Raw genomic sequence first — 25,651 nt, 5'->3', positions numbered from 1 at the left:
TGTCTCCAAGCGGTCCCCGAGTCTCAGCACCAAACCCCTCCCCTGGCAGGGCAGGGGCCACATCTGCAGCACCCCTTGGCGAGGGGCAGCCCCACAGCTCACAGTCCTGGCAGCAGTGGCGTCGAGCCCATCGGGGGGTTCGCTGGCTGCCCTGCCAGGTGAGGGCGGCGGTGGGGAAGTGCCCTGGTCACAGCAGGAGCGTTCAGACTGTCCAAGGGCAGCTCCAGAGTCCCTGTGGGGCTATACTGGGGGGGGGGGGGGGGGGGGGGCAGCGGGGAGACACGGACGGACAAGCAATGCAGCCAGGGATGAGGCCAGCTCCCATGTTGCCAGGACTGATTGTCGGATGCAGGGCAGGCAGTAGGTGTCAGGGCACCCCAAGGGGCTTCAGGGCTGGGCAGAGGGGTTCAGGCCACTGCTGAGGAGCTGGGGACCCATGGTCACTTGGGAGCCCTGGCTGGGTTGGGACTGATGCCACAGACAGGTCGGACCCCAGGCCGGGCTGGCGTGGGGTGGGTGTCACTCGGAAGTCAAGTGCCGGTTTGGGGGGGTGTCAGTGCTGGGGGAAGCCCTGGGGCAAGGTCATGTGTCAGTTCAGAAGAGCCGTGGGACAGCAGCCCCTGCCCAGCCGTGGTGCTGCAGCGGAGCACAAGAAGCCCCAAGCTGACTGTCAGGGTGCACCCAAGGGCCAGCGGCTGCCTGAAGGAAAGGGGCTGGGAGTCAAGTGGGATAACAGGGCTGGCAGGGCAGCCGCCCGGCCCCACAGTACCTGAGCCAGGACAGAAATGGCACCAGGGTCAGCTAAGAGTCCAGATCATCAGACGCATCCATGGTGATGAGGTCGGAGGTTGAGCCAGGAAGGTGAGTCAGCAGAAGAGGTCAGGATCAAGTCCAGTGACAGCAACCAGGGTCAGCCAGTCTAGTGATCACCAGGCAAGTCCATCATGACGAGGAAAGGCCGAGGTCAAGCCGGGAAGTCAGTCTGTGGGTCAAGGCCCAGGTCCAGGTTACTGGGGTCCACGGCCAGGCGCAGCTGTTGCTCCAGCCAGGCCCCAGCAGCAAAACCTCACCTTCCACCCTCTCCCACACCAAGGGATGGTCAGGGCCTCCCTGCACAAGCATAGTCCAGCCTCTGCCTCACAGGTACTGAGATAGCCCCAAGCCTGGGGAGTCAAGCCCCCACAGCAGTTAGTGGATGGAGGGGGAAATGGAGGAATGCTCTCACAGCCCTTAAAAATCCTTGCAGTAAAGTCTGCAATGACAGTCATTTTTCTTGTTACTGCAGTCAGCTGGAATCACACCTGCCACATGCTCAGAGAAACAGCTGGGCTGGCAGGGACCTCTGCACGGCTCTGGCCCAAACTGCTCAAAGCAGGCCACCTACATCAGGCTGGTCAGGGCTTTTGCTTTGCTACAGCAAGCGACGTACCTGGAAGAGTCTGTTGCACTCCGTTATCATGTGGGCCAAGCCTTGCGTTGCTGCCAGGTTCTCACTCAGCTCCCTCTGGTCTGGCTTCCCCAAGCTGCACTTCCTCTGACTCGATCTACAGAGAGGGGTAGGTGAAAGGATGGCTTGTGAGCAAGATGCTGTGAACCACAAGTACAAGGTGCCTACTCAGCTAGCACCCCTGCGGGCTGGAAACCAGCAGCTTACACTGCTTTGAAGGACCCTTACACACCACGTAGGGGCTCACCGTTACATTGCTGCAGCAAGGTCCTCGGGTAGCATTCCCTCCCAGCACATCCCAAAAGCTCCCAGGGCAGTACTGACCAGTAGGAACAGAACATATGCCCAAGAAGTCAAGGCTTTTTATTCCCCAAACACATCATCACACACTTGGCCATAGACGGCAATGACTGCAAACTGGTTTGTGCATAGCTTTCAAATATCAAGCTCCTTTAAAACCCTGCAAAGCCCATGTAGAACCTTTTAAATCCTTTGGCCCAAACCACACCAAACACGTTTCAGAAACAGTCCCCTCTTTTTATTCATAATCATTATATGACTTCATTAATCCCAGCTTCTGATACTTTTATCTATGTGCATTCCTGCCAAATGACTTGAAAATTGGGTGGAAGATAAGAGTCCTCAGAGCTGCTCCTCAAAGTCAGACCTGTCAGCTTCTACCCTTTGAAGTCGGAACCCTGCAGTATAGCATTAATGCCCAGTTAGAAAAAAGCTAAAGCTTCAAAGCATCCTGGCTTCTAAACAGTGACAACAAAGAGAAAACTGTGTTTCTATTTTTGGTCCTAGTATTTCAGAGTAATGTTCATGTAAACCAAAGAGGTACAACTCTCAAAGTATGACTCCCAGGAGCTCAAACACAGCTGCAATCCAGGAAGGACCTGCTGCCACTAAAGCTCCATCGCATCCCCAGCTGCCCTCGCAGTGACCACAGGGCTCCCTCACCATGTGCTGGCTCAGCCCAGGAGAGCTGTGAGCAGCCCTAGGCTGTAGGTACACATCCGCATTTTCAGATGGTTTGTGCCATTCAAAAGAAAAGTCCTGAGTGTTTTCTATCCAGAGCCTGGTTACCAGCCTGACAGATGCCAATAGCACATCTGACAGCTTCTGCTGCAGAACTAGTCCTCATCTTTAGATCCCCAAGTGAAGTGATTAACTTGCTACTCTGATGGGTGCACAGTGTTTCCATCAAAGTCAGCTGTCCTTTTCTACCCTCATATGCCTCTGTCCATACCCAGCAGCATGGAGTAAAGCAAACAGCCCTGCCTCAGGAGACCAGATAAGGCATGAATGCTCTGAGATTGTCTACTTTGGCCCAAGGGCACCTTCCTCCCTGCACGTACAAACAGGGGTTGTTATGCAACCCAGATACTTTTACTTATTAAGATAATCTACAGAATCCCTGTGGCTCAGTCCTGGAGGAATGATCCCCTCATCACCCAGCAGAACCAGTGCCAGCAACAGCTACAATCTGCCAGATATCTGTAGGCTGCACCTGGGCTTATGTTGCCAGTGCATGAGCTACATTTTCAATGGCCAGCACCACCTTAATGCAAACAGTGGGCCATGTGCTGGATTCCTGGGTAGCCGGACCTGTGGGCAACCGCAAAGAGCACAGCAGTTGTGAGGGAGGCAGGCTAGCTCGCATGCAGGCTGGTCAGGGACGTGGCAACGGGGCCTTACCACTGTTCTCTACACTGGACAACTGAGCTGCTGGGTCGCTCCATGCATTGTGATCAGCTCCATGCACTGTGGGCAGCTCCACACATTGTGCTCAGCTCCTGCTGGACCTGAACAACCATATTTGAGACAAACCCCCAGACAAATATGCTATTTCCCCCTTAAAAGCAAACCCTGATCCTAGGCCAGCTACAGAAAGCATTGTTGCAGCAAAGAATACTATGGACAGCAGCAACACCAGCAGTAAGATGCTAATACCTTGTGGAGGTGGAGGAACTATCCCGTCTCAGGGTGTTGAGGTGAAACAAAGAAGGTGCAAGACAGACAGCAATGTTGGTTGGGGTCATCTGGTTTTCCTCAACAAAAGCAACCACATCTCGCAGGAAGAACAGGAGGATTTTCAAAGCTTCTCGGTTTTCCTTTGGAAGAAGAAGAATAGCAGCCTGGACAGCCTGAAACTGCTGATCCTTTGGCACGTCTGAAAAAAGAAAAAATTATGAAAATCGCACTTGACTTGCAGAGGAATCATCTATCAACAGAGTCCTGAGCAGAGCATTGAAACTGTAGGTTCATCCATTTTCCTGTCACACTAGCTCACAACAGACAAGGCAAAGGCCATTATCACAATCACATCAAACAAGTACAGTTTTCTCCTATTGCCCATCAAGATGAACATTCATACCCAGAGATGCTGGTGCTTGACTTGCAATTTATCTTGAACACCATGCTAATGAACTTATCCTGAACCAGCTCTGGTTACAATCCAAATGAGGGCTTGTCTCTCCATAAAATACTACTCTGGAATGATACTTGAGAGCAGATACCTACTCTACTGTCATTTCCTTTCAGCTTCAGGCATGAAGAGGACAGATGCTCTCAGATAACTCAATTCAGAGAACAATGTTTTGCCAACAGATTTTGATCCACACTAAAACACAGTGAGACCGTGTGCCCAAACAAACAGCTCCTGCAGGAGAGTAGGCGTGCTGCATCCTGCACACACCACCCTAGCATGAAGATTTTACACCACTACAAAGAGTAGATCACTTCTCTTCCCCTTCAAGTAGTACATACACAGAACATATAAAACATGCTTCTTGGTGAAAGCAGCACATTTCCTATATCCAAAAGATGGTAATTTAATCTGAGCACCTGCTCAAATCACATGTGGCAGAAGATTGGTGAGTAGAATTCAGTCATTTACTGCCTCTACCCCAAAACAAGAGGCAGGAGGCAGACACTGGCCAGGTTACAATAAATGGAAGAAAATGGTTCCACACCCATTGGACATAGGAATTGGGGATCTCCTTATATAAAGGATTTGTGGATGCAAAAAGAAAACTTACTTCAAACAAATAAACTGTTTTCAGACAAAATTCTAAAAGCCTGACAGGTTAAATAATAAAACCCACCCAAACTTTCAGGGACCTACACCATACACAGGGCAGTAGCAGCAGCTCATTTATTCATGTCAGTAAGTGTCACATAAAACAGGCTGAAATCCAGCCCACTCAGAAATCTCCTATTTCGACTTTCAAAACCTTTTCTCAAAAGAAGAGGAAACTTGCCTATAGCAACATCATCATAAGTCTCTACAGCAAGTTCCTTCCCCAACCCAGCTGCTTTTTGAGAGTTAATTCCTTGAGGGTCAAGTACTGGAAATGGAACCTGTTTAAAACTATATGCAATAGCAGATTTCAACTTCACGTTTCCTTCTTTTTCAGGTTGAGTTTCAAGGATAGTAACAGTGAGAGCACAGGCAAAAAGCTGCTGGCATTTCCAGGCAAAGATGCTGTGTCACAGCAACTGTGATTGGGCACCTTCATAAAGAAATTTCATCAATATAACATGACTTCTTGCACAAGGAGCTGCTTCATACCATGAACAAGGGGACTAGATTCTCTCTTAATTTTGCATAAGGAAATGACCATTCAAAAAACACAGTTTGGAAGGGCTGCTGCAGCAACTCTTATTATGCTCATCCTTCAAAGAACATAAAAGACACAATATTAGGAAATAGCTGGCCCATAAGATGCAGATGTGAAACTTTTTAAGTCCAGAGCTGCAATGAACTCATCTTTTCAGAAACAACCTGCCTGTGTCCTCTGAGTATAAGAGGACAAGGCACTAGCCCTAAGTCTGGCCACCGCCTTGTACAGCTCAATATTAAGACATTCAAGGAATCAGAAAACTATAGCTTTTGTTACCCACATTGGTAGATGTGGAGGAAGGATTCACAGAGCCTGCTAGTAAATATAGGCTCGGGAAGGTCTCGGAAGTACTGCTTCACCATATCTGCCACATCAAACGCTGACTGCCCTTCATAACATACATTGTTTGGGTTGGTTTCATTCATTTCTCTTAAAGACAGAATCCTGGATTTAACACCGGATTTTCGGAACAGGCCAACCTGCGGGTAAAAGAAAATATCAAAGAGAGGAGTCATCAGGAATCAACTTTCTGACAAATAACCAATCCTTCACCTTCCTTATGATAGATATCTTTGACCCTATTGTAGTGGGATCTAACACCAAAATATTTTGTATCATTAGAAGCCGCACAGATATTCCTCCCAGGCTAACCAGGTCCGATGCCCACAGAACCAGCTGTCAAGACATACTGATTTTCACATTTGTTTGCTTGCTTTTTATTTAATGCAAAATGACTCTTTTGATTTTTAAAACCATTACAATTACCATCTGTCAGTTTGCTTGAGCAGGCTATGTTCACACATTAGAACTGCAAGATTATAATGCACCAATTGCATTTATCCAAAAGCAAATGTACATTGATGCCTATCCCGGAGCAAACAAACTCAGACTGTGAGATCCACAAGGTTCGGGTTTAACATCTGATACATCTAATACGTCTACCGGTTGGCAAAGAGCAATTGCCATTCTGAGAGAAATTATGATTCTATTTTTAATATGAATGTCAATCGAGTTTCAGACAAAACCCTAGATTTAGAAGTTTCTCACAAACTCTACCTTGACAAAGCTTCTGCTGAAATTTTCACTGTGTGCCACTGAGACAGTATTTACATCCATTGGCTTATTTGTATTAACTGATGAGATACCATGGTCTCAAAATGAAACACACTGCCTCCATAAGAAGCCAACTGCTCACACTCCAGTATGTGCCACCGAACTACATTGTAGCTTCACAGGATGCACACACACATTTTTGTGCTTCAGCATAATATCACACACCTATGCAATTGTAAAGCACAGGGGGGAAAATAAGCCCTTTCTTTAACTAATGTGTCTCATGTCACAGGGTCCCCCATTTCTGCAACTATGCTACAGGAACAGCAGCATATGCAACACACTTTCATTGCCACGTACACATCTCTACTTAGTGGATAAATACGGATTTGGATCCAGAAAAGATGTTAAAGGCACTGCTCTCATGTTTTATCTCTGCTTAGTGGTACATTTCAGCTGAAACAAGATTAATTATCACATTAGCTCTTGCACTATCAGCAACCACAGAACAAAGGGGAAAATGACATTGTGTGGTAGATTTACTTTCTAAGGGAGCAGAGACATGCTGCTCACCAGAAGACAGCTTGACTGCCTGCACCAAGAGAACCAACTGGAAGATTTCAGCAATGCAAGGAACAAAAATACAAGACAAGACTAAAGGTGTTCTCAGCAGGAAACAGTGCTGCTATTTCCTCACAGGCCACCTGCTCAGACCTACACCCTTTTGCCTATTCAGAGCCTTAGGAGGTAAGAAAGTCCCTCACAAAAGCTGGAAGCAGAGACTGGTTCCCTGGAGCAGATCCGTTTACGGAACAGAGCTGCTCTAGGCTGCCAAAAGTTCATACCTGGTCAAGAAAGTGGTTTCTTAAATAGTCCAGGGCTTGCAGTATGCCATTAGGCAGCGGGTGGCTTGTTCGCTGAACATTCAGAAGTAAAGGAACCCCAAACACATTTTTGTCCTTGTAGTCAGAGGCTTTTATTTTTTTAATGAATTTCGGTACAGTCCTGAAAACAAAAAACAGTGTATGCAATTTATTAGCTCTCTAGCACAGTTCTGCCTGCTGTTTTAGTTAAATGCATGGGAAAGGATGTAGTTACACTTGCCACAACCCCAAATTTTGCCACATACCTGTATACATGGCATCATAAGATAGAGAGAAAACCATTAAGAGCAATTCCAAGAATTACTTCCTCACTTCAAAACTGAAATCAGCTTTAATAAAGCATCCTCATGTGAAATACAATCCATCCCTTTAGGACACTGCAGGCTTTTTTCACTTCATTCTATATTCAAGCACTAGATCCCTATCACAAGACGCTAACCGGTATGTCCAAGTCCTCTGGGTGACTGACTTTGTCATGGCTTTAGTTCAAACAGGGACTTGGTGCTGAAAAGGATTCTCAGCCCAGTCAGCTCTCACCTCAGGTCCTGCCATCTCTGTGAAGGACCTCTAACAAAGCCCTGCAAATGGGCAGATTTAAAGAGAAACAATAACGTGCTTTAAAATCGGTAACAACATGACCACCAGCGAGGAGCGAAAGTGCAGTCCATAGCAGAGGAAATCCTGGAGCCATTGAAATAACCACAGAACTGCCAGCGATTTAACAGGATGAAATTCCTCACCTTGGACATGTGTAATCTAGACAGACAAGGAAATTCACCTGCCTACATATCAAATCCTGTCTTTCTAACACAGGTTGCTTTAATATTGGACAACTTACCAGTTCCAGCCCTGCCTACTGGAAGGGGAGTATCTGTCCATCAAAGCAGTGAGTTTCAACAAAGCCAGCTTTTGTGTCCGGGCTAGCTGGGCTGCTGACTGGCTGTCGGTCTGGATGGGAAGGCTTTCCAAGTTCACACTCTCTTCCACAGACCAGTGTTGCTTCCCATGCCTGTGGGATAAATATTGTTTAGGCTTACGACTATTTCACTGCCCTCATTAGTTTTCTGCCTGCATCTGTGGAACACCTAACACCTAAATGACCTGCAGTTCCCAAACACCATATGGTTAGTTGCATTTAAACAGGGTACTTATCATCCAGGAGGTGCTCTGGCAATACAAAATGTTTCAATAAGAAATACAGCAAGGCAGCGCTGAAGTCCCATTCCAAATGTCTAGAGTACTCATGCTGATTATGAGAGCCCTACTACAGAGGTCAGAGCAGATGCAGATACCGAGTGTCTACAGACCAGCAGTACCTGGTACCAGCAGCGCAGACCCTGCTACCCAGAACAGATTTACTTAAGAATCCTTTATTCCAGAAAAGCAGTTATGAGAGGAGAGAATCAATGGGGAAAGGTTCCCAAGGGACAGTCTAACAGGGAAACCCAAGGACAGCTAACCTGTTGGTCTTTTTAGAGTCTGTCATGTATGCCAGGCCTGCAGAACTCATCTCCTTGCCCAGTTCACAGCTGCTCTCTCCCTCAGTGGCTGGGAGGTCTGCTGTCTTATCTTCTGAGCCCTCCGTTTCAAGACAGATTTCTTTAGGTAAGGATGGATACAAAGAGGTCAAGTCACTGGCAAAGTCCAAATCCCCACCATCTGAGAACTTCTCTGTCCACTGATCAACCAACTTTTTGAGACCATTGACATCCTCTATAACATTGTTCAGTTCTGAAAAAACATCATCATCACCAACTTGTGCTGCCTCCAAATTATCAAGTTCGATATTGGGCATGTTGTCATACACACTTAGCCTGTTATTTGTGCTTGAAAGGGGACTCCTGGGGGCTTTGGCATCCTTGGAACTGCTTCTGCTCCGGCTCCTCCTGCACCCATGTAAATTCCCAGTTCTGCAGTTGACGGAAGAGTTGTCTACTGGCGACAGGGAGCTATTTGTAAGTGCTTTGGGGAAAGTGCCAGGTTTATGGCCTTGTGGTATTTGGAACACCTGGTTCATTTGTAACTTCATGTCATTTGTTAGGTTTTGCTGAGATAGCTCACTCCACAGCAAGAGCTTGCTAGAATCAGAGTCTTCTGCATACACCCCGCTTCCTTCACAGTGGCTTTGTGGTTTTTTAACAGGACTTGGAGCGCTCACTGTGCTGCTGTTTTCAGACTGGTTGCGGCTATTGCAGTTCTGGAGAGAAAAAGAAGAACTGTCCTTTGTTTGGATGCCAGAGAGGTCGGAAATATTTACGCAGTTCAGCATCTTCATTTTTTCTTCATTAAGCCCCTCCAGAAGAACAGGTTCACTTATTATGGGTTTTGCCTTTGACTGACCACTCCTTAAGTTGCAGCTCCTTAAGTGCAATTTCTCCATTTTCTTTAGAAGGCTCTTCCTCTTTTTATATGGTGACTTACCCAAAAGCTTCTCCTCACTGGTGATATTTAAAAATTCACTGGGGGGAGAACAACTAAAAGCAGAGTCCAGTGAAGCCACCTTAATTGAGGAACATCTTGAGGAACTCATGCTGGTTTCCACATCTTCAAAAAGTTTTGGGAAGCTAACAATGTCACTGTCACCACTGCTAGTACTGTGAATTGAGGACACATCATGTTTCTCGCCATAATCCAGAAAGAGAGTATCCTCCTCCTTGCCGATGTTTTTCAATATTGGACTGCCTGGGACTGATGCACTAGCACCTTCCTCTCCTGGGAAACCTTCTAGGCTCTCAATACGAGACCATCTCTGACTGCACCTCTCATAAGCCCATTTGTTACTTATTGCACAAGGTTCATCATCTTCAGAGTCATCACTCTTAGAAGGAAAAAAAAAAAAAAAAGTACAGTTCAAGGGCAAAGTTTGGCAACCTTTAAATTACCAAAACATGTAACAAAAAAGCAGACTTCAATTTTCTGCCTATCCAAAACCCCCAAGACCAACATACAGAAATGCAACTTAACACTTACTGAAGGTCTGCCCTGAGCCCTATTCTGTTAGTTGAAGAACACACTAACAAATTATTCCCAAGCATGCTGACAAATCTGATAAGTTTGCCACAGCTAAAGATGACAGATTTGATTTGAGGATGAAAAATTCTGTTTTGCAACAAATCCAAAGGTTTTGAAAGATAATTGAATTGTACTGAATTTACATGCCCTTTTCTAAAGCCAACCAAGTCAAATACTCTTCCATGCTTCTGTGACCAAAACTCAACCATTTTCAGGTAAAAAGGGTATTTGACTGTGGGACTATAGCAGCATCAATATCTGGTGCACCCTCTTGGGACACCTCGGTCTCACTGGCCGTTTGTCCCCATTCCAAGTAAGTGCCTGGCCAGTGAACTGTTAGAGAGATGGGAACGACCCGTCTCTTCTCTGAGGACCCTCTCTTGCCCCATTCTTCCCTGATGGCAGAGTGGAAGCTTCCAAAAAACCTAGACATTTTTCCAAAAGATGACATTATTTTCTTGCTAGTCCTGCAGTTAATCCATGGCACCTGTGGTAAGAGGCTTTACAATCCTGGTGTTAACCAGCCAAGATGTGGCTATAGCAACTGGTTTAGCTACGGTACTTTTTTGCAGGAGAGGACAAAGCCAGCACAGATAAAACCTATCCAGCTTTTATTGGCTGGACATTTGACATTGGCTGACACTATCTGGATTGCCCGTTTCAATTGCTTATCCTTCATTTAGTCACTAAGAATGAAATTTCACTTTCAGGCCTTAAATAAGGTGTGAAACTACTTAGGAAAGCAATAAAAGACATACTGAGGTGGGGCCTTGGTGCCACACTATTGGACAGTAATGTGCATCAAATTATTTCTAAAAACTGTTTCAAAACCCATCCCTAACCTACCTTATAAAGTTACAAAATGAACCTTACATAATTTCTATCTCCATCCCTATGTTTTTCAGTGGAAAATGCAAATGGAAGAGCTTTGCAGGATGGAAGAGAATAGAAAGAAAAGTTAATAAATTGCTAATCCTTTATATACCTATTAAAAACAGATTTTTGAAATAATAGCTAAACACATTTTTAATGAGAAAATTAATAATATTTCACAAACAAACATACCCGTTTCCTCTGATGGCTTATTTCTATTTTCATTGATGCACACTTGTTCAATGTGTTCAACCGTCTAGGGTATAAGAAAAAAGATGTTTTAAATTTAAACTGTTTAATTTCTTGAAAATAAACATGCACCAAAGTAGTTGCAAACTTCTACCATGAAGCCTTCATTATTGATGTCAAAGACTGACATTCTGTTAGAGGTTCTCCATACCTTTTGCCAAAACCAGCACCAACTAACAACCCCATGATGTTCACAGTTCCAGTTCTGCCATCTTAAAATTAGAGAAGAGGACCATAATTAATCAGTTAATTAAAAATCATATAATGAGCTTTAATGATTGTGAAAATTTGTATATTGATAACTCTTAATTTTGAAAATGAGAAAGTCTGAGTGGGCTTCTTAAAAAAAATTTAAAAATGAAGACATTAATCTGTATCCTTGGAAGGACTTTATTATCTATCATTCTAATCAAAACTTGTGGAACCAATAAGGCCCCAGACTAGACAGTCACTGCTTAACTGTCAAACAAATATGTGGCATTAACAGGGAGGCACACCGATAGCCTTTCAGGAACACTCAGGACAGAAGTCATATCAAGAATCAGAATATATCCAAAGTTCTCTCTATCTGCTGTGCATTAGAGATGTATACACAAACAGCTTCTGTTGGTGCTCCTGTTACAAGCAGAATTTGAATTCAGGTGACATAACAATACAGAAAAAGACCAAACCACTTTGCCAGAAGAGGAAATTTTCAGTCCTTTAAGAGTTAGAAATTCTTATTGCATCCCTTGGCTTGGGCAAGTGGTGTGGCATGGACAGCCTGGAGTTCACTTCACCTGCTACACAATCTCATAATGAGAAAGCTTCAATAACTGCAGTAAGTAGTAAAGTAGAATGCCTCCTCACTATCCTGGCACTCTTACACAGGGAAATTCCAAAGAGCAGTGAGTTTGACTTTGCACTGATGATGCAATTTCACTTGTGTGCTATGAACAGCTCTGGCAAAACAGTAATTTCAAATCAATACCTTTGCTTCTCACTCAAAACAATAACCAGGGAAACAAAGCAATAAACATATCCCTTGTGCAGATAATTTTTGCTGTTCACCTCCTGGAACAGCTCTGGGGAAGCTCACTAGTCAGAGGAAATCCCTGAGCTCTGTAATATGCGATTCTAAAGAGCAAACTGTCATGCTATGATATGCTTGCAGGGAACTGATTATTCTCTCAGCCTGCAGACATTTCACATTACAGAAAAGACGGATTTGATGCTTAGTATAATGTCACTGAGACCTTGGCTGATGAAGACAGGCAGGGACATGCTTACTCTGCTTTTGAACAACCAACTTCAGTGGTACTGAAGTATGTGCTTAAGAGATTTCCTTCAGTCGCAGCATTAGTGACTTTGTAAGTCTCTGACAAAAACTAAGGCGTGAAAAGATGAATGACAAATAACCACAAAGACTGGAGGCTCTATATTAAAGGTGATTCATAATTAATGTTTACCTGAATAATGACTCAATTGCATCTCCATCTAAAAATTCATGATCCTTCCTCACAGTTTTTACATCAATAGGAAACTGCATATCTGTAAACAAAGAAGCTGAACCTGAGATCTGGGTTATAATTGCAAAGACTTTGGATTTTCCAACATCTTTATCATAGGTGAAATAAATCTAAATCTATTTCTATAACTATATATTCACACAAACGTCATTGAAGTATATGAGGACAACCTCCTTAGAGCAAGTGGGAGAACATGTGTAGGTACCTACTTGCTGTTACCACTTACAGGTAGACAAGCGTTTGTTGCATTTCCAGGAGCTTGCAGTGACAAAGTACTATAGCCAAGAAATACCAAATTAAATTTTTGCTTTGGTTAGGTTCTCTGCGCCTTCTGCCTTCAAGTACAGTATAAAAGTAGGAGATTTTTACATGAGCTTTTGCTGATGGTACAGTAGAATGCAGCACATGACATACACTCTTTGAGGTGTAGTGAGCCTGACAAACCATGCTGTTTGACACTGATCAACACACCAGCCGAAGAGTTCCATGTTTCAGCTCCCGAGATTTACCCTTGCAGAAAAGGGAACCAGCAAAATCCATCACTATTTCTTTCCTTGGCTTACTTTTTAAGCATACTTTTCCTAGTCAAGTCAGGACACTGCATAAACAACAAAGTAATGAAAAGGATTCATTTTCCAGAAGCATGACAACGCACGTTTCCAGCAAGCTGTAAGGCTGACAGTATATACAACAAAATCTGCTGTAGTCAAATAGGAAGCATTTCCATAAGCTACCATGTTTCATAGTATACAGCTTTCAAATTTGGCTCTGTTGCTTGACTTTCAATTTTTAATTTTGCAATGAACAGGGGTGGTAGGAATGAGAACAGGCAGAAGTTACTGTTCTTTTAACTGTACTTCTTCAATAAAAAAAAAATATTTTTAAAAATAGGCTAGGTTTATTTTACATTCAATACCTGTAACAATGAACATACTTTAAAGAACAGTTTTAAGGTATAAGCACAAGTGTCTGAAAATTACACAAGTTTCAAGAAAGCCGTATCTCCCCCACAAGTCACAAGCATTCCTTCTAGCTTTAACAACATGAAAATGTGCTGAAATTGCATTGTTTGACTGGCTGGCTGCCTCCGAGCATCTGTTTTAAAAACTTACAATTGCAAGATGTTTTTTCCAACATTCTTTTTCAAAACACCAATAAAACAACCCCGCTCAAGACCACAGGCTGGAGAGCCTTGGACAAATTTAGGTTGCAACCAGTGAGTCAGAAAAAAGCCCCAGCACTCAAGGAAAAGAGCCTGAGAAAATCATAAGCAGCTAAAAATGACAAAAGCAGAAATTTGGCTGAGTTACAGGCTAACAGTAACCAGGAAAGATTTGATTCTTCATAGAATTCTACGGAGGCCATGCTAACCTAATTAAGATGTTCCTTCTGCAAGAACACACAGAGGTTTGGATGAAGATATTACAGAACTTGGCAGTGCCTCTATCAAAAGTATCAGGTTCTGAAACATTGCTTATGTAAACAATTTACTCTAATACAGCTGCTTGACAAGACACTGGGATCATACCTTCAAATAGCTGAGCATACTGGGGGAAACCGGCAGCTCTCAGCCAGTCGCAGGCTTCTCTGGCTTCAATTTCTGCAATGAGAACATAAAATTGTACACTTTCAGCGTTCACAACAGCTGCTGCTTTCACAGTAAGAGCAAGCTGATTTTATCTGGTGGATTCTCAGAGGATCTTGTATATGAATATTTTGTTAGTATAGTACTAAAAAGACAGACATTCTTGTATCCAATGCACTTATACATACATAGCTCTGAAGTAGTCATTCCAACATAGGATAGATAGCAAACATACGAGAGTCTAGATATGAACACATACTTGAGATGTCATACTTTGGTGTCCATCAACTACCCCTGAGATCTGGACAGTGAAGCATCTGTTATATGTCGAAATGAGTCACCAGAGAAGAGTCTACGATACAGATGTCTATGCCCTCGCACAGCAAAGCCCATTCATGCGTTCCAGTTCTGAGAGATGGTGATAAGACACAAACAGATCCTATAAATAAACTTAAAATGCTATCACAACATTAGTAACACTGGACACAGCCTAAGCATTCCCAGAACAAGAGTTCTCAGGAGTACCTGTTGCTAGGGTCTATCAATATTTATTTCCTTGCCAACTACACTGCAACTTGGCAGTCACTTCAGCACAGCAGATGTCAAGAATTAACTGCTCATTTTGTGACAACTCATAAAGCCCTATGGCCAGTACTGTAACATTCCCACAGGAGCAGAATATAACCACACAGAATCACAGGACACTCACCAGATTCCTCAAAAACATAAACATGTTTAGCATAAGGACGTGCCAGCAGGGTCTAAACTCTGCAAATACTAGAAATTACTGGGTCTACTGAAGAGGAGATGATTCCCATACTACAGTTTTTGAATGCCTGTGTGTACTCCAGAACACATAACAGACAACAACCAAAAGGCAGACTCCTTTGAAATAAGCATTTTAAAACTACTTTAAAATCAAGCATGCTCAGTAGAGAAAAATGTTTTCAAAGCACCTTAAAATGTAACATGCTAGGCTAGAGAAACAGACCTGCTTCTTAAAACTATTTTATTTGCACGTACACTCAAAGATTAGGATTCCAAGGCACTTCACATACATACCTATTCAAATTCACTGCTTGCTTTGCTCTAACCTCTCAGTTGTAAATCATCAGTGCAACAGACTGAAGAAACAACAGACCTTACAGAACTGCCATGATTTTATTATTCTACTTCTAAACTTTAAATTATTTCCATTATCACTTGATTAATTTGGACAATGCCATCCATAACAAAAGCTTTCCTACACAAAACTCCATGGCTTTTTCCATCTGAGAATAAAGCGATACCACAGGATAATAAGGATATTTCTACATAAAACAGATGCATGACTTCTCCTTTTTTTCCCCTCCAAACTGCAGAACAGAAACTAATTTCTTCCACAATAGCCTATATACACTATGCCTACATTTATTACTATACTTTGTGCCATAATTTATCATAATCTTTATCATAACACAGCATTTACTTAATACCAAGACAGGGGACTGGCAACACGGAAGCATTGCACTCACAGAGCAAAACAGGAAAGAAAACAAGTCTGCAGAAAAGAGCCAGGAGGTTGACCAGTCTAACACTAAAGGTCTTCACAAAGACAAAGTGGTTTTCACTTAGAAAACCCCAGCAGACTCACTCAACCAGCTCAGCTGGGAGAAACTATACCTGTCCTCGTTCCAGACCTCACTTTAAACTAGTCAACTTGAGCCTGTGCACAGCTTTCCTGAGCTCGGACAGCAGAGCAGCAGAGTGACTGGGTAGGGGCTGAAGCTTCCCCACTTCCCAACATGTGAAAAGTACACCTCTATTTTGTGAGTGAACCAAGCTGTGAATAGTGAATAGGCTAGAAAATATTTTGCAGCTAGTTATGACATTTTCAAAGATTATTACCGAAAATACAATGGCATTCTCATTCTCTTCCATAGGACAAGGACACAGGGAGTTGGGGCAATTTTCTTTGCTAATATAAACCTTCAGGCCTTTTACCATACCTCTGCACAGTCACATATTCCAATGTCCCTGCTGTGTCAGGAGGCAACACGTGAAGTACTGGTAACTTCCTGGTCTGCATGTCTACAATTATTTGCCAATAGATTTGCTGAAATTATTTAATTGCTTAAGTAACTACCTAAAGGGGCCTACTGATACCTCTATATTTCAGGGATGTCTGTGCTGCCTCCTCTCAACACTACTGGAAATTGAAATCATAAAGGGATAATGGATGCCTAGGAATTTCACTCTGATGAAAGGAAATTCCCTGACCAGCCTGCATTAGTATGATAATGATCAATATAAGAGGAGGAAATAAAAAGGAAATAAGAAATAATTGCTCAAAAGGAAATAAGTGCTCTCAGTAGGGCTGCACTCAGTACTGACGTGCAAGACTGCTTTACTTTTATGGCCTGTGCAGCATGAAGGACAAGTGAAAATGCATTGGATAGTCATGGCAGAATACAGATGAGGCACCACAGCAGTGCTCTGTCAGGGACCCTGCAGAGTTGTAGAGCTCTGAATAACAGATGAAAAAGAAGAGCAATAATCATGAGTAGCATTAACGGCTAATACTAACACACCCACCTTGGGCAGCAGCTGTTATAACGTGCAGCAGACACTTACGAATCCTGCCCTAACAGAGGTGCTAAGTAACGATCAGGGTCCTAGCAACTTGCATGATGCTTTAAGGCATGCATTTAAAAGTGGCCAAAGTTCAGTTTCCTATGTAAGATTCCTTCAGAGAAAGCAGAGACAATATTCTTGAAGACTCTTTGGGGCTAGTGAAATGACCCTCGCACTATTTTTTTGGCAAGACAAATGGCATAGATGAGCCACTTGTGCAGAAGACCCATCCCTAGCTTCTGATTCTAGCTTGGCTTTGCAGCCTATCTACTCCACCTTGCCATGCAATGATGACATGCACCTTCCCAGCCAGCCTCACCAATGGGTTAGAATTTGCTTTCCCATTTCTGTAGTCGCACAGTCACTACAAAGAAGTCTTCCAGGTTTACTGGCCAACTTTTAAAACAGATATACTCATAAACACAAGCTGATAGCAATTGCTTAGTTCTTCTTGACATTAGAATAACTGCTCAGACGCTTGCTGGAAAAAAGTTAGCTCTTCCTGAATAGAAACTGGAAATGGGGGAGCTTGCAGAAAGCCAGCACAGAGCAGCACCTCCAAATACTATTGCAATTGCAACACATCTGCTAGGGAGCTAGTTGCCATACAAAAGGATAACAATTTTTTAATAGATCTTTTGGGCGTTACCTGCATGACTGAAATAGCAGAGCAATTTAAACATGTCACCCACCTCCTTCTCGTGAACTGATTTCATATTTTAATTAGGCAGATAAAAAAAATCATTTCTTGCAAAGCTTAATATTCTACCTTAGGTTAGAGGCTGCCAGCAAAATTTCCACGGCAAGCCAGCTGTTTCCCCATGGGCTACGGGTGATAGGTTACTACCAGATGTTTATGAGAAGTAATACGCAAGCACATGAATTGTGCCGTCCTTTGGCTGTACTGTGTTACACAGGTCTGTTCTGAAGACAATTCAGTCTAGTCCCACTGAAAACAGCATCGGAAACAATGGCTGTGCCACAGCCTGCCCATCCCAAGGGCCCTCATCACACCTTGCGCTCATGCCTGCTTCCTCTTTTTCTCTGCCATGGTGCCACCCTGTGCTTCACTGCCTCCTTCCCTCCAGAGCCCCAGTACCTACGCGAGCTTGGCTGACACCTCCTCTCCTTCACCCACTTGGGCTTAAGCCCTGAAAAAGTGCATTCCCGCATCTGAGCACTAGCCTGATTGCAGATCGGAGAGCAAACCCAGGCTCATCAGGTACTTTGAAACCAGGTGCCACAACGTGTATTAAATCCCTATCAGAATGAGTACCAGTGCTAAGAGGAATAAGGAATTGCAATAAGGAAAAAGCATCCATGCTGAGATTTAGGCTTTCTCTCCGAGATGTTTTCATCACAAGCAGCAGCACCTTCCTATCAAGGGAGAGGCTGTATGTGAAACAAGCCAGTCAGTCTTACTACATGACCACAAACTTGAGCTAAAGAAGAGTGTCAAATTGTATCACAATTTTTTAAAAAAACTTGCTCTACACAAAATGGGAGAATACAAATTGCTGTTTGAAAGCACAAGTACAGTGAACCTTCTTCTCAGGATGCAACATGACTTTTCAGCTGCACAGATCCACTGCCAAAGCAGGAGTCCTGTTTCTTTCCTCTAACCGCATGTTCCTCCCCATCCTCACAGACACGGCTGAGCCTGTGTGAGCAGGCCTGGCAGCGCGACTGGCAGGAAACGATTCACTTCTTTTGGCAAGATCAGATTTGTGATGCTTTAGCTCTCTGAATTGGCTGCCACACGTTCCGATGAGCACCAGTAAGGAGACAAGGGTAGTGGTGGGCACATGGAGGGAAAAGCATGGAAATGCACAGTTGCCAGCAGCCCTTAGGGCAGCTCAGCCCACTATGAAACCTTAGTCTACATGCATCATTTTTCACAGGGGTGTCTCAACGCAGCCGTCTTATTTCAAAGTAATTTTTTTGCATATTTTTAAAAACCATGTTAGATACATTACTTTTACTTCTATCTTCATCGAAAACAGTTTTCCAGTTTTGACAGGTGACAGTCATATGGTGATCAGGTCTTAATTAATTAAAATGATTTGTGTTTTAAATCTGACTTCCAAAACCATGCCAGCAAGCAGTTTGAGAGGTTTTCTTGCTGTTTGCCACACTCCTAAATTAGTTACTCGAGGACTGTACTTGTCCACTCTTGTGTAATACGCAAGTGCAGTGCTTGCTTACAGGAACAGATTTTCTCAATGTGCCCAGCTACAAGGCACTCACACAGCCTCTCCCGCCCATGCCATGGCGAGTACAGACAAGAGAATGGAAAAGAGGGGAGAACCGACTTGACTTTGACTACATATTACACCAGTCTAGAAGGAAACAGAAATAAATTCAAAGAATTTTGTTCTTTCCCAATTGCTGTCATTATATAGGAAGATTTTTCTCTTTTTCCCCACGTGGCAGTAGTCCTCCTACAACAGCAACAGAGCCCCCACCTTGAAACCTGCTTGATTAGGCATGGCACAGCCAGCTGTTCCAGCACAGTGAGATGCTGCTGCCTCCTCTCGTCACTGACGACCCCGAACTATCGTCCCCCTCAGCCTCCTCCAGAACTGCAGTCAACAAGCACCAGGCATGCTTAGCAGCTGCATGTCAAACTCTGCAATGCATTTTTCCTCAGCTGTGAGCTGGCAGGTCCTTTATGCAGTGACTTAGATCCTATGATTACTGGTTTGTGCTGGCAGTGATGGAAGTGATGAAGCTTTTTCAGGGTCCATTCGAAGGCAAAATTATCAGTTTCCCATTGCATCTTTCTGGTCTGTGCATCTTCCTGGGGTTATAAAAATTTGTATTGCTTCCCTATGACTTACAGCTGCTAGTAAGGTATTTCATTTTACACACACTCTGTGAAAAATGCATTTGCTGCACTAAAACTATGATTTCCTGAGGATGTTCAGAACTGCATTATACCTGTGACAGGATTTTCAAGAACTATTTTTTCTTATCGCCTCTTACTTAAAGAGAGAGTCTGGCCATGTTGTCCACTCAGTGTCAAAGGCTCGAAAGCAATGCTTTCAAAGCAGGCTTTTTGCACTGACCAGGATAAGCACTCAGGGAACTGTAAAACTGTCAAACTCTCCAAAAGCTGAGATGGATCATAAATAAGTGGAAATGTTTATTCTGATGTCCCTTGTGCAATGCAAAATAGCAAAGCCTAATGTTACTTTATCAACCCATTCGAGGAAGAGGAAAAAAAAAAAAAACGATTAATGCTTGGAATTTTGCCAGGATAATTTAGGCTCCATGCAGATAGTGAATATAAATGTCTGGAAAATGAAAAGGCCAAGATATTTGTCCTTTCGTTCCTACTTTACTATCATGCTGGTGTTTGGAACTGCAGCCAATTCTTCAGTTATCACAGCTGGGAACTGTAATGTATCCCAGTACTTTGTGGCAACCTTAATTGCATCTTTATCCAGCTCCTTGGCATTAGCTTCCCGAGCTAATTACCAGGACTCCCAAGCTGACATTAGGATCTTTACTCAGGTCCTTGTCATTAGCCTCCCACGTCAGTTACTGGGACCTAGACAAGTTTAAGGGCATTTTCGTTGCAGACCGCATTAACTAGCTTGACAGTACTGGCTGATCTTTTAATTGTTCCTACGTAAGTTAGAGAGGGTAGTATCTGCTCTACGACACTTTTAAAGGGCTCAGGGGAATTTGGTATTTAACTCCCATGGACTTGAGGAGAAATGCGAACATAACTCTCTAATTTCCAAACCCACACCTGAAAACTGTTATCCAAGTTGAGTGGGGCAAGAGACAAGGGATTTATTTCCATGCGATCTAACCCCAGATACGTTGCTTCTCCGTGCTTTGCTCCTGCTGGCTGTAGAGCAGGAAGAGATACGACATTTCTCTGACACACAAGCTCCGTATGGCTGTTGGTTTTACAGGACCCTTGTATGTGATTGAAAAATATTTGATGCAAAATTCCTAGGAGGCACTGTAACAGAAAGGGCACTGCTTGCTTCCAGCACAGCCAGTATCAATAAACCTATAGCACAGAAGCAACAAAACACAAAACAAGTGTACTGTCTGTGTAGCACTAAGCTTCCCTCAGTTCTGCAAAATGCCAGTAACACCACTGTGTGTGATGCATGTTAGGAATTATTTGACCCAACAGAGGCTGGCCAGTAAGTGATTGTATTTAAAAGAATGCTAGTTTATCAGGCTGGCTGTGGGTATGCTGTGCCAAGCCTGATTACAGCTGCTGAGCCCTGGTCAACAGACAATCTTTTACAAACCCTGACGAAGCTTGCTGATACTCAAAGGTACACAAAGTCTGAAAAATCTACTAAGCATTACCTAAACGCATCCAACTATGAAGCAAAAGCAACAGCTAGTAGAAGAGCATAATCTGAAGCATAGACAGCCCAGGGACTATCATCATACTAATAAAGCAGCAATATCAAAGAGGAAGGGAAGGTCTCTGCAGCACCCACCTGAGCTCTCACCCAAGGATGTCATCTGCTACAGCCCGCTGGCTGAGCCCGCAGTTGCCGGCCTCCCCGCCCAGGGATGGGGCCCAGCCTGCACTGGTCTGACCCTCGCGTCCCAAAGAACAGCTGCCCTCCTCACGGCCCAGCTCTGCCCCTCCTCACACCCTGCCCCTCCTCACAGCCCAGCCCCGCCTCACCTCACAGCCCAGCCCCTACTCACAGCCTTCTCCCTCTTCACAACCCTGCCCTTCCTCACAGCCCTCTCCCTCCTCACCTCACCGCCCTGCCCCTCCCGGCCCGGCCCTGCCTGACTCGGAGGAGCTGCCCCGGCCCCTGCCCTCCCCAGCGGTCGCAGCTCCACAGCCCAGGAGCCACTGAAGGCCAAGCCAGGCTTCAGGGCCAAGTTCCATGTTTTAACGTTTTGCCAATACCGTTTTGATGGTTTACTGACATTTTTACAGAACTAGCTGCTGCTCCAGGTCCTTCCTTCCTGACAAGCACCTGGCACAGGTGGTGTCTGGCCCGCACGCAGGGCGAAGGCCGACAGGCACCAGCACGGCCGCTGCGCCCTCGGCTGCACCAGGAGAGCTGGGGCTGTGTGCCCTGCGTCCCACCCCAGCTCCCTGCCGGCCCAGCCGTGCGGCCGTTGTGTCGCAGCGTGGTCCCCTGCCACAACAGTTTTCATGGACCAGATGGAACCTTTACTTTTGATTTTGCTTATATGGACTCAGTCTAGACCAAAAAATAGTTTGTGGTCTGAAAAATTCATACGCAGTTGAGCAATGAATCTGTGTGCTGAAAACATCAGCGCGCTTTGTGACCTTCGCAACCAACTCCATTCCTTCACGCTTGCAGCAGTTCATTGCCCCATGATTTTATTTTCTGCTTTTAATGATGCTGTTTCACCGGCCTATGCTAATATAGCCCCCTCCCTCCAAGCTCTAAATGGTCTATTTTGTCACATTAAATTTATTAAAATAAAAAAAAAATTGAGCTGATTTTTAAGCCAAGATGAGCAATACAAAATTGTTGATTTGTAATAAAAATACACGATCAGCCTTTACAACCTGAACAACCATTGTACAGGGTTATTCGACAAGGTTCAGAGTGTCATGTAGGCTGGCCTCAGAAAAACCTATTAAAAGCATTAATACATTTAACATTATTTCCCTGGAAGTTAACTTCAAATCACTAATAATGTTCTATCTGCTGGACTGTTAGGCATTACAGTTCTACTGGGCAGACACAAGGGTGGGATGCCGTGTTAATTTACAGAGGTTGAAAGATAATTCAAAGTCTATGAACCACTCCAGATAACCAGATCAGGCTCTAAATTTCTGTAGGACAGCTTCTTGTCATGTATAGCCTCTTAAAGTTTAGAGCTTAAAACAGCAGGAAAAAAAAAGAAGAGACTAAATGCAGTGGCTAAGCAAAAATTTCTATTTAAAACAAGAATTCTGCATGTGGCTGGGTTTTTTTCTAAATTAAGATTTAAGAATGAAGTAATGCATTTCTCTGTTCATTTAATTTACCCCAATCACATTTAGGATCATCATACCCTAATAAACTTGCAATTTATGGGTGTGGTTTGCTATCATTATATTTTTCTGTGCAACAACCAAATACAAAATTTGCACAGGCTTGTGATTTATTTTTTGTGCAATTGGTTCCTAAACTGGCAATTTGTATGGCACAACAAAAAAGATGTTTGATATTGGCACTGAGCTACACAACACAGAAGAAATTAAGGTAGTGTGAGATATGGCATATAGCTATGACTGCCTAAGAAAATGCTTTTTGCCAGAGCCACCCAAAGCAACACAAAAAGTATACACCCTGCACTGATTAAATTCTCAGCTATGTGCTTGGATTAGGGAGACAGAATGCATAATTTAAATCGGGGGATAACATCAGTAGACTGCTTCCACATGACAGAAATGCTCCAACTAGACCATGCAGTTTCTCTTTCCCACTCACATTCCTTTGGGCATTTGCCACGAGATGATGATGCACAGCCCTAAAATGCTCATATTCTCTCGCTTTTAGGTTACTTTAACAATAAACTGACGGCAAGCTTTCTAGTGTTGTATGGGTAACTGGTCAAGAAAAGGCCTACAGAAAGTCTTATGGGGCAACTACCTCTGTGTGACATAGCATTTAAGTGAAGCATTTCTGAAAGATTTTCAGGAGGGAAGCACATTCCCCTCTCTTGATCATTTTACCCATCCTGTAGCACAATGAACCTGGGGATCCTTGCATCAGCCTCTGACTAGAGGAGGTTCAGCCCACAGAGTAAGTTGACACTCTACAGAAGCTGGCCCTTAGCAGCTATATGTGAAGTAGGAACTATGGTTTTCACAAGGATGTCTGGAATAACGATGTCTCACTTTCAGAAGAGATATCTGGGTAATTTTGCAGTGTGTCAGACCCTCCACACCCAGCTTCCTGGCTGCAGACTTGTGGGACTGCTGGTGGAGCTTCCCATGCCAAAGGGAAAGATGACAAGAGACTCTATTTCCCGCTAACCTGGGCTTTCCCATTCTCAGCTCTGCAGCTCACCAAGGACCACCCAATAACATTACTAAAGCCCCAAAGCATATGCCATTCTTTGGAACTGAAGCCTGGAAAACAGGATCTTTTCCCCAAACAGTCATTAGTGCTTGATTTCCTCTTTTTTTGAAACCGCGTACCCTTGCTGAAGACTCTCCAGAGCCTTTCTGGCAGGTTGCATTACTAGCTGACTAAACTTGACCAAAAAGCCCAGGCAGCCATCAACCTACTGTAGGTCAGCACACGTAAGGGTCCTGTCTCCAAACCAGTTACATTCCACCTTGCTCAAATACGGTGACAGACAATCCCAGAGCAGGTCATTTTAAACAACGTCAAAAACTACTGCATGAACAAAATTAATAGTTTTTATAAATGACCTTTTGAAATGACCCTAGAAATGCTTCTAAATCCCTCACTTATACTTAACCAAAACTACACAAAAGGCCCAAGTTCCTGAAGTTCTCTGAGCCAGGCACTGTGCCAAGAAACGGAGTTACATCTCATGCGTTATTTTAATTCTGATGTCACCAGAATATTTCCCATGCAAATACATTTACCAGAGATCACCTCACTCCTTTCTTCCCATTGCTCCCTTTCACTGCCTCCCGCAACAGACGCTTTTTATGAATAAAAGATGAATGGAATTTCATTTCTGACTTTCTCTTAGTAAGATCCCAAAGTAATTGTTTTCCATTTGCCTTGCTGATGATCTTGAGTTAACACAGGAGATCAAGAAATCTAACTCCAGCTATAGATATAATAGTAGGCATCAAGAAAGATATTTCTATGGAAACAAGCTGTTCAGTAAAAAGCTGCATGATTAATTAAGGAGTTACACCAATTGGGAGGAAAATACGCAGAACAAAACACAGGCAATACATTAAGACAGAGTTCAAAGAGATGAATATTAAAGGCAGTGGGGAAAAACTGTCGGTTACAAAGACAAAAATTAATAAGCTCAATAGAAAAGGATTTTAAATAGGAAATCATCAGATAAAATTAAGAAAAAAACAGGTTAACAAACCGAAAACCTTCCTGACAAGGAAATCCATTGATTGAAAAGTATTTTCCAAAGGACAAAGACTGAAACTTTATCATCTATGATGCAAGGCAGATTAGACAAACTGCTTGTATGTGTATTTCAGGGAGCAAGATGTATGAGCGAAAACCTGGGTTGCATGACTATTTTTCTTCTCTTGTGACAACAGTGAGCTGAATAAAGTCTTTAACCTTGCTTAAGAAGAGGAAAATAATAGTGTTAAAAATAGATTCTTGGATACACTAAAGTGATGTTGAGGTGAAGGCAAAACATTAATCCATCATATTATACAAGTAGCATCTAGTTATCATTCTGGTCTTTGTGTCAGAAAGCATGTGTGTGAGAACAGAAGCATGAGAAAATAAGCATATTCAATGACCCCCTGGAATTAACAGCAGATTTTTCCCTAGAAAATGAAGATAAAATGGTGTGGCTCCAAGGCAGTCAAAAAGCTGTTGGATTACAGCAAACATACCCGTATGGTTGGTCCGGGCTGTAGTCATTCATGACCACTCAGACCTGATTTTTAGTCTTCACCACTGAAACCTTAAAATACGATTAAAATCTTTTAAATAGTTTTCATAGCATTTTCTCCAGCTCCCAATGAATTTTGCCTGGGTGCTTTCAGTGGGACCTTCCAGTGAAACCTGCAGCAGATAAAGCTCTCACATTTCCAAGCTCAACAGGGAAACACAGACCTGAAATCTAGAGGTAGTCTTGCTATGAATTTTGGTCCC

The 25,651-nt window shown here is 43.5% G+C and overlaps 1 protein-coding gene across 2 annotated transcripts; it reads right to left on the bottom strand.

Moving 5' to 3' along the window:
• Positions 1–279: 279 nt before the first annotated feature.
• LOC102058563 (rho GTPase-activating protein 7-like) lies at positions 280–21,413 on the bottom strand. 2 transcript variants are annotated; one of them, XM_027810319.2, is made up of 11 exons: positions 21,329–21,413; positions 14,184–14,255; positions 12,596–12,677; positions 11,091–11,154; positions 8,474–9,831; positions 7,852–8,022; positions 6,975–7,134; positions 5,357–5,555; positions 3,404–3,623; positions 1,430–1,544; positions 280–982 (listed from the first exon to the last, which is right to left on the bottom strand). In XM_027810319.2, exons 1-11 carry the CDS (start codon positions 21,351–21,353, stop codon positions 965–967), a joined length of 2,484 nt encoding a protein of 827 aa, XP_027666120.2. In that variant the 5' UTR covers positions 21,354–21,413; the 3' UTR covers positions 280–964. The 2 variants fall into 2 exon arrangements, with proteins under 2 accessions (XP_027666120.2, XP_027666121.2); XM_027810320.2 differs by lacking the exon at positions 21,329–21,413 and adding an exon at positions 11,299–11,359 and having other exon boundaries at positions 14,184–14,258.
• Between the last annotated feature and the right edge of the window lie 4,238 nt (positions 21,414–25,651).

The sequence above is a fragment of the Falco cherrug genome, chromosome 8 (assembly GCF_023634085.1).
Source record: "Falco cherrug isolate bFalChe1 chromosome 8, bFalChe1.pri, whole genome shotgun sequence".
Classification (NCBI taxonomy): domain Eukaryota; kingdom Metazoa; phylum Chordata; class Aves; order Falconiformes; family Falconidae; genus Falco; species Falco cherrug.
This window is presented reverse-complemented; position numbering and strand designations above follow the sequence as displayed.

Coding starts and splice junctions, on each gene's coding strand:
- LOC102058563 (XM_027810319.2), bottom strand. CDS start 21,353: ATGACATCCTTGGGTGAGAGCTCAG. Junction 12,678..14,183: donor GTATGCTCAGCTATTTGAAG/GTATGATCCCAG, acceptor CTTTGTTTACAG/ATATGCAGTTTCCTATTGAT. Junction 1,545..3,403: donor AGTTCCTCCACCTCCACAAG/GTATTAGCATCT, acceptor CCCTCTCTGTAG/ATCGAGTCAGAGGAAGTGCA.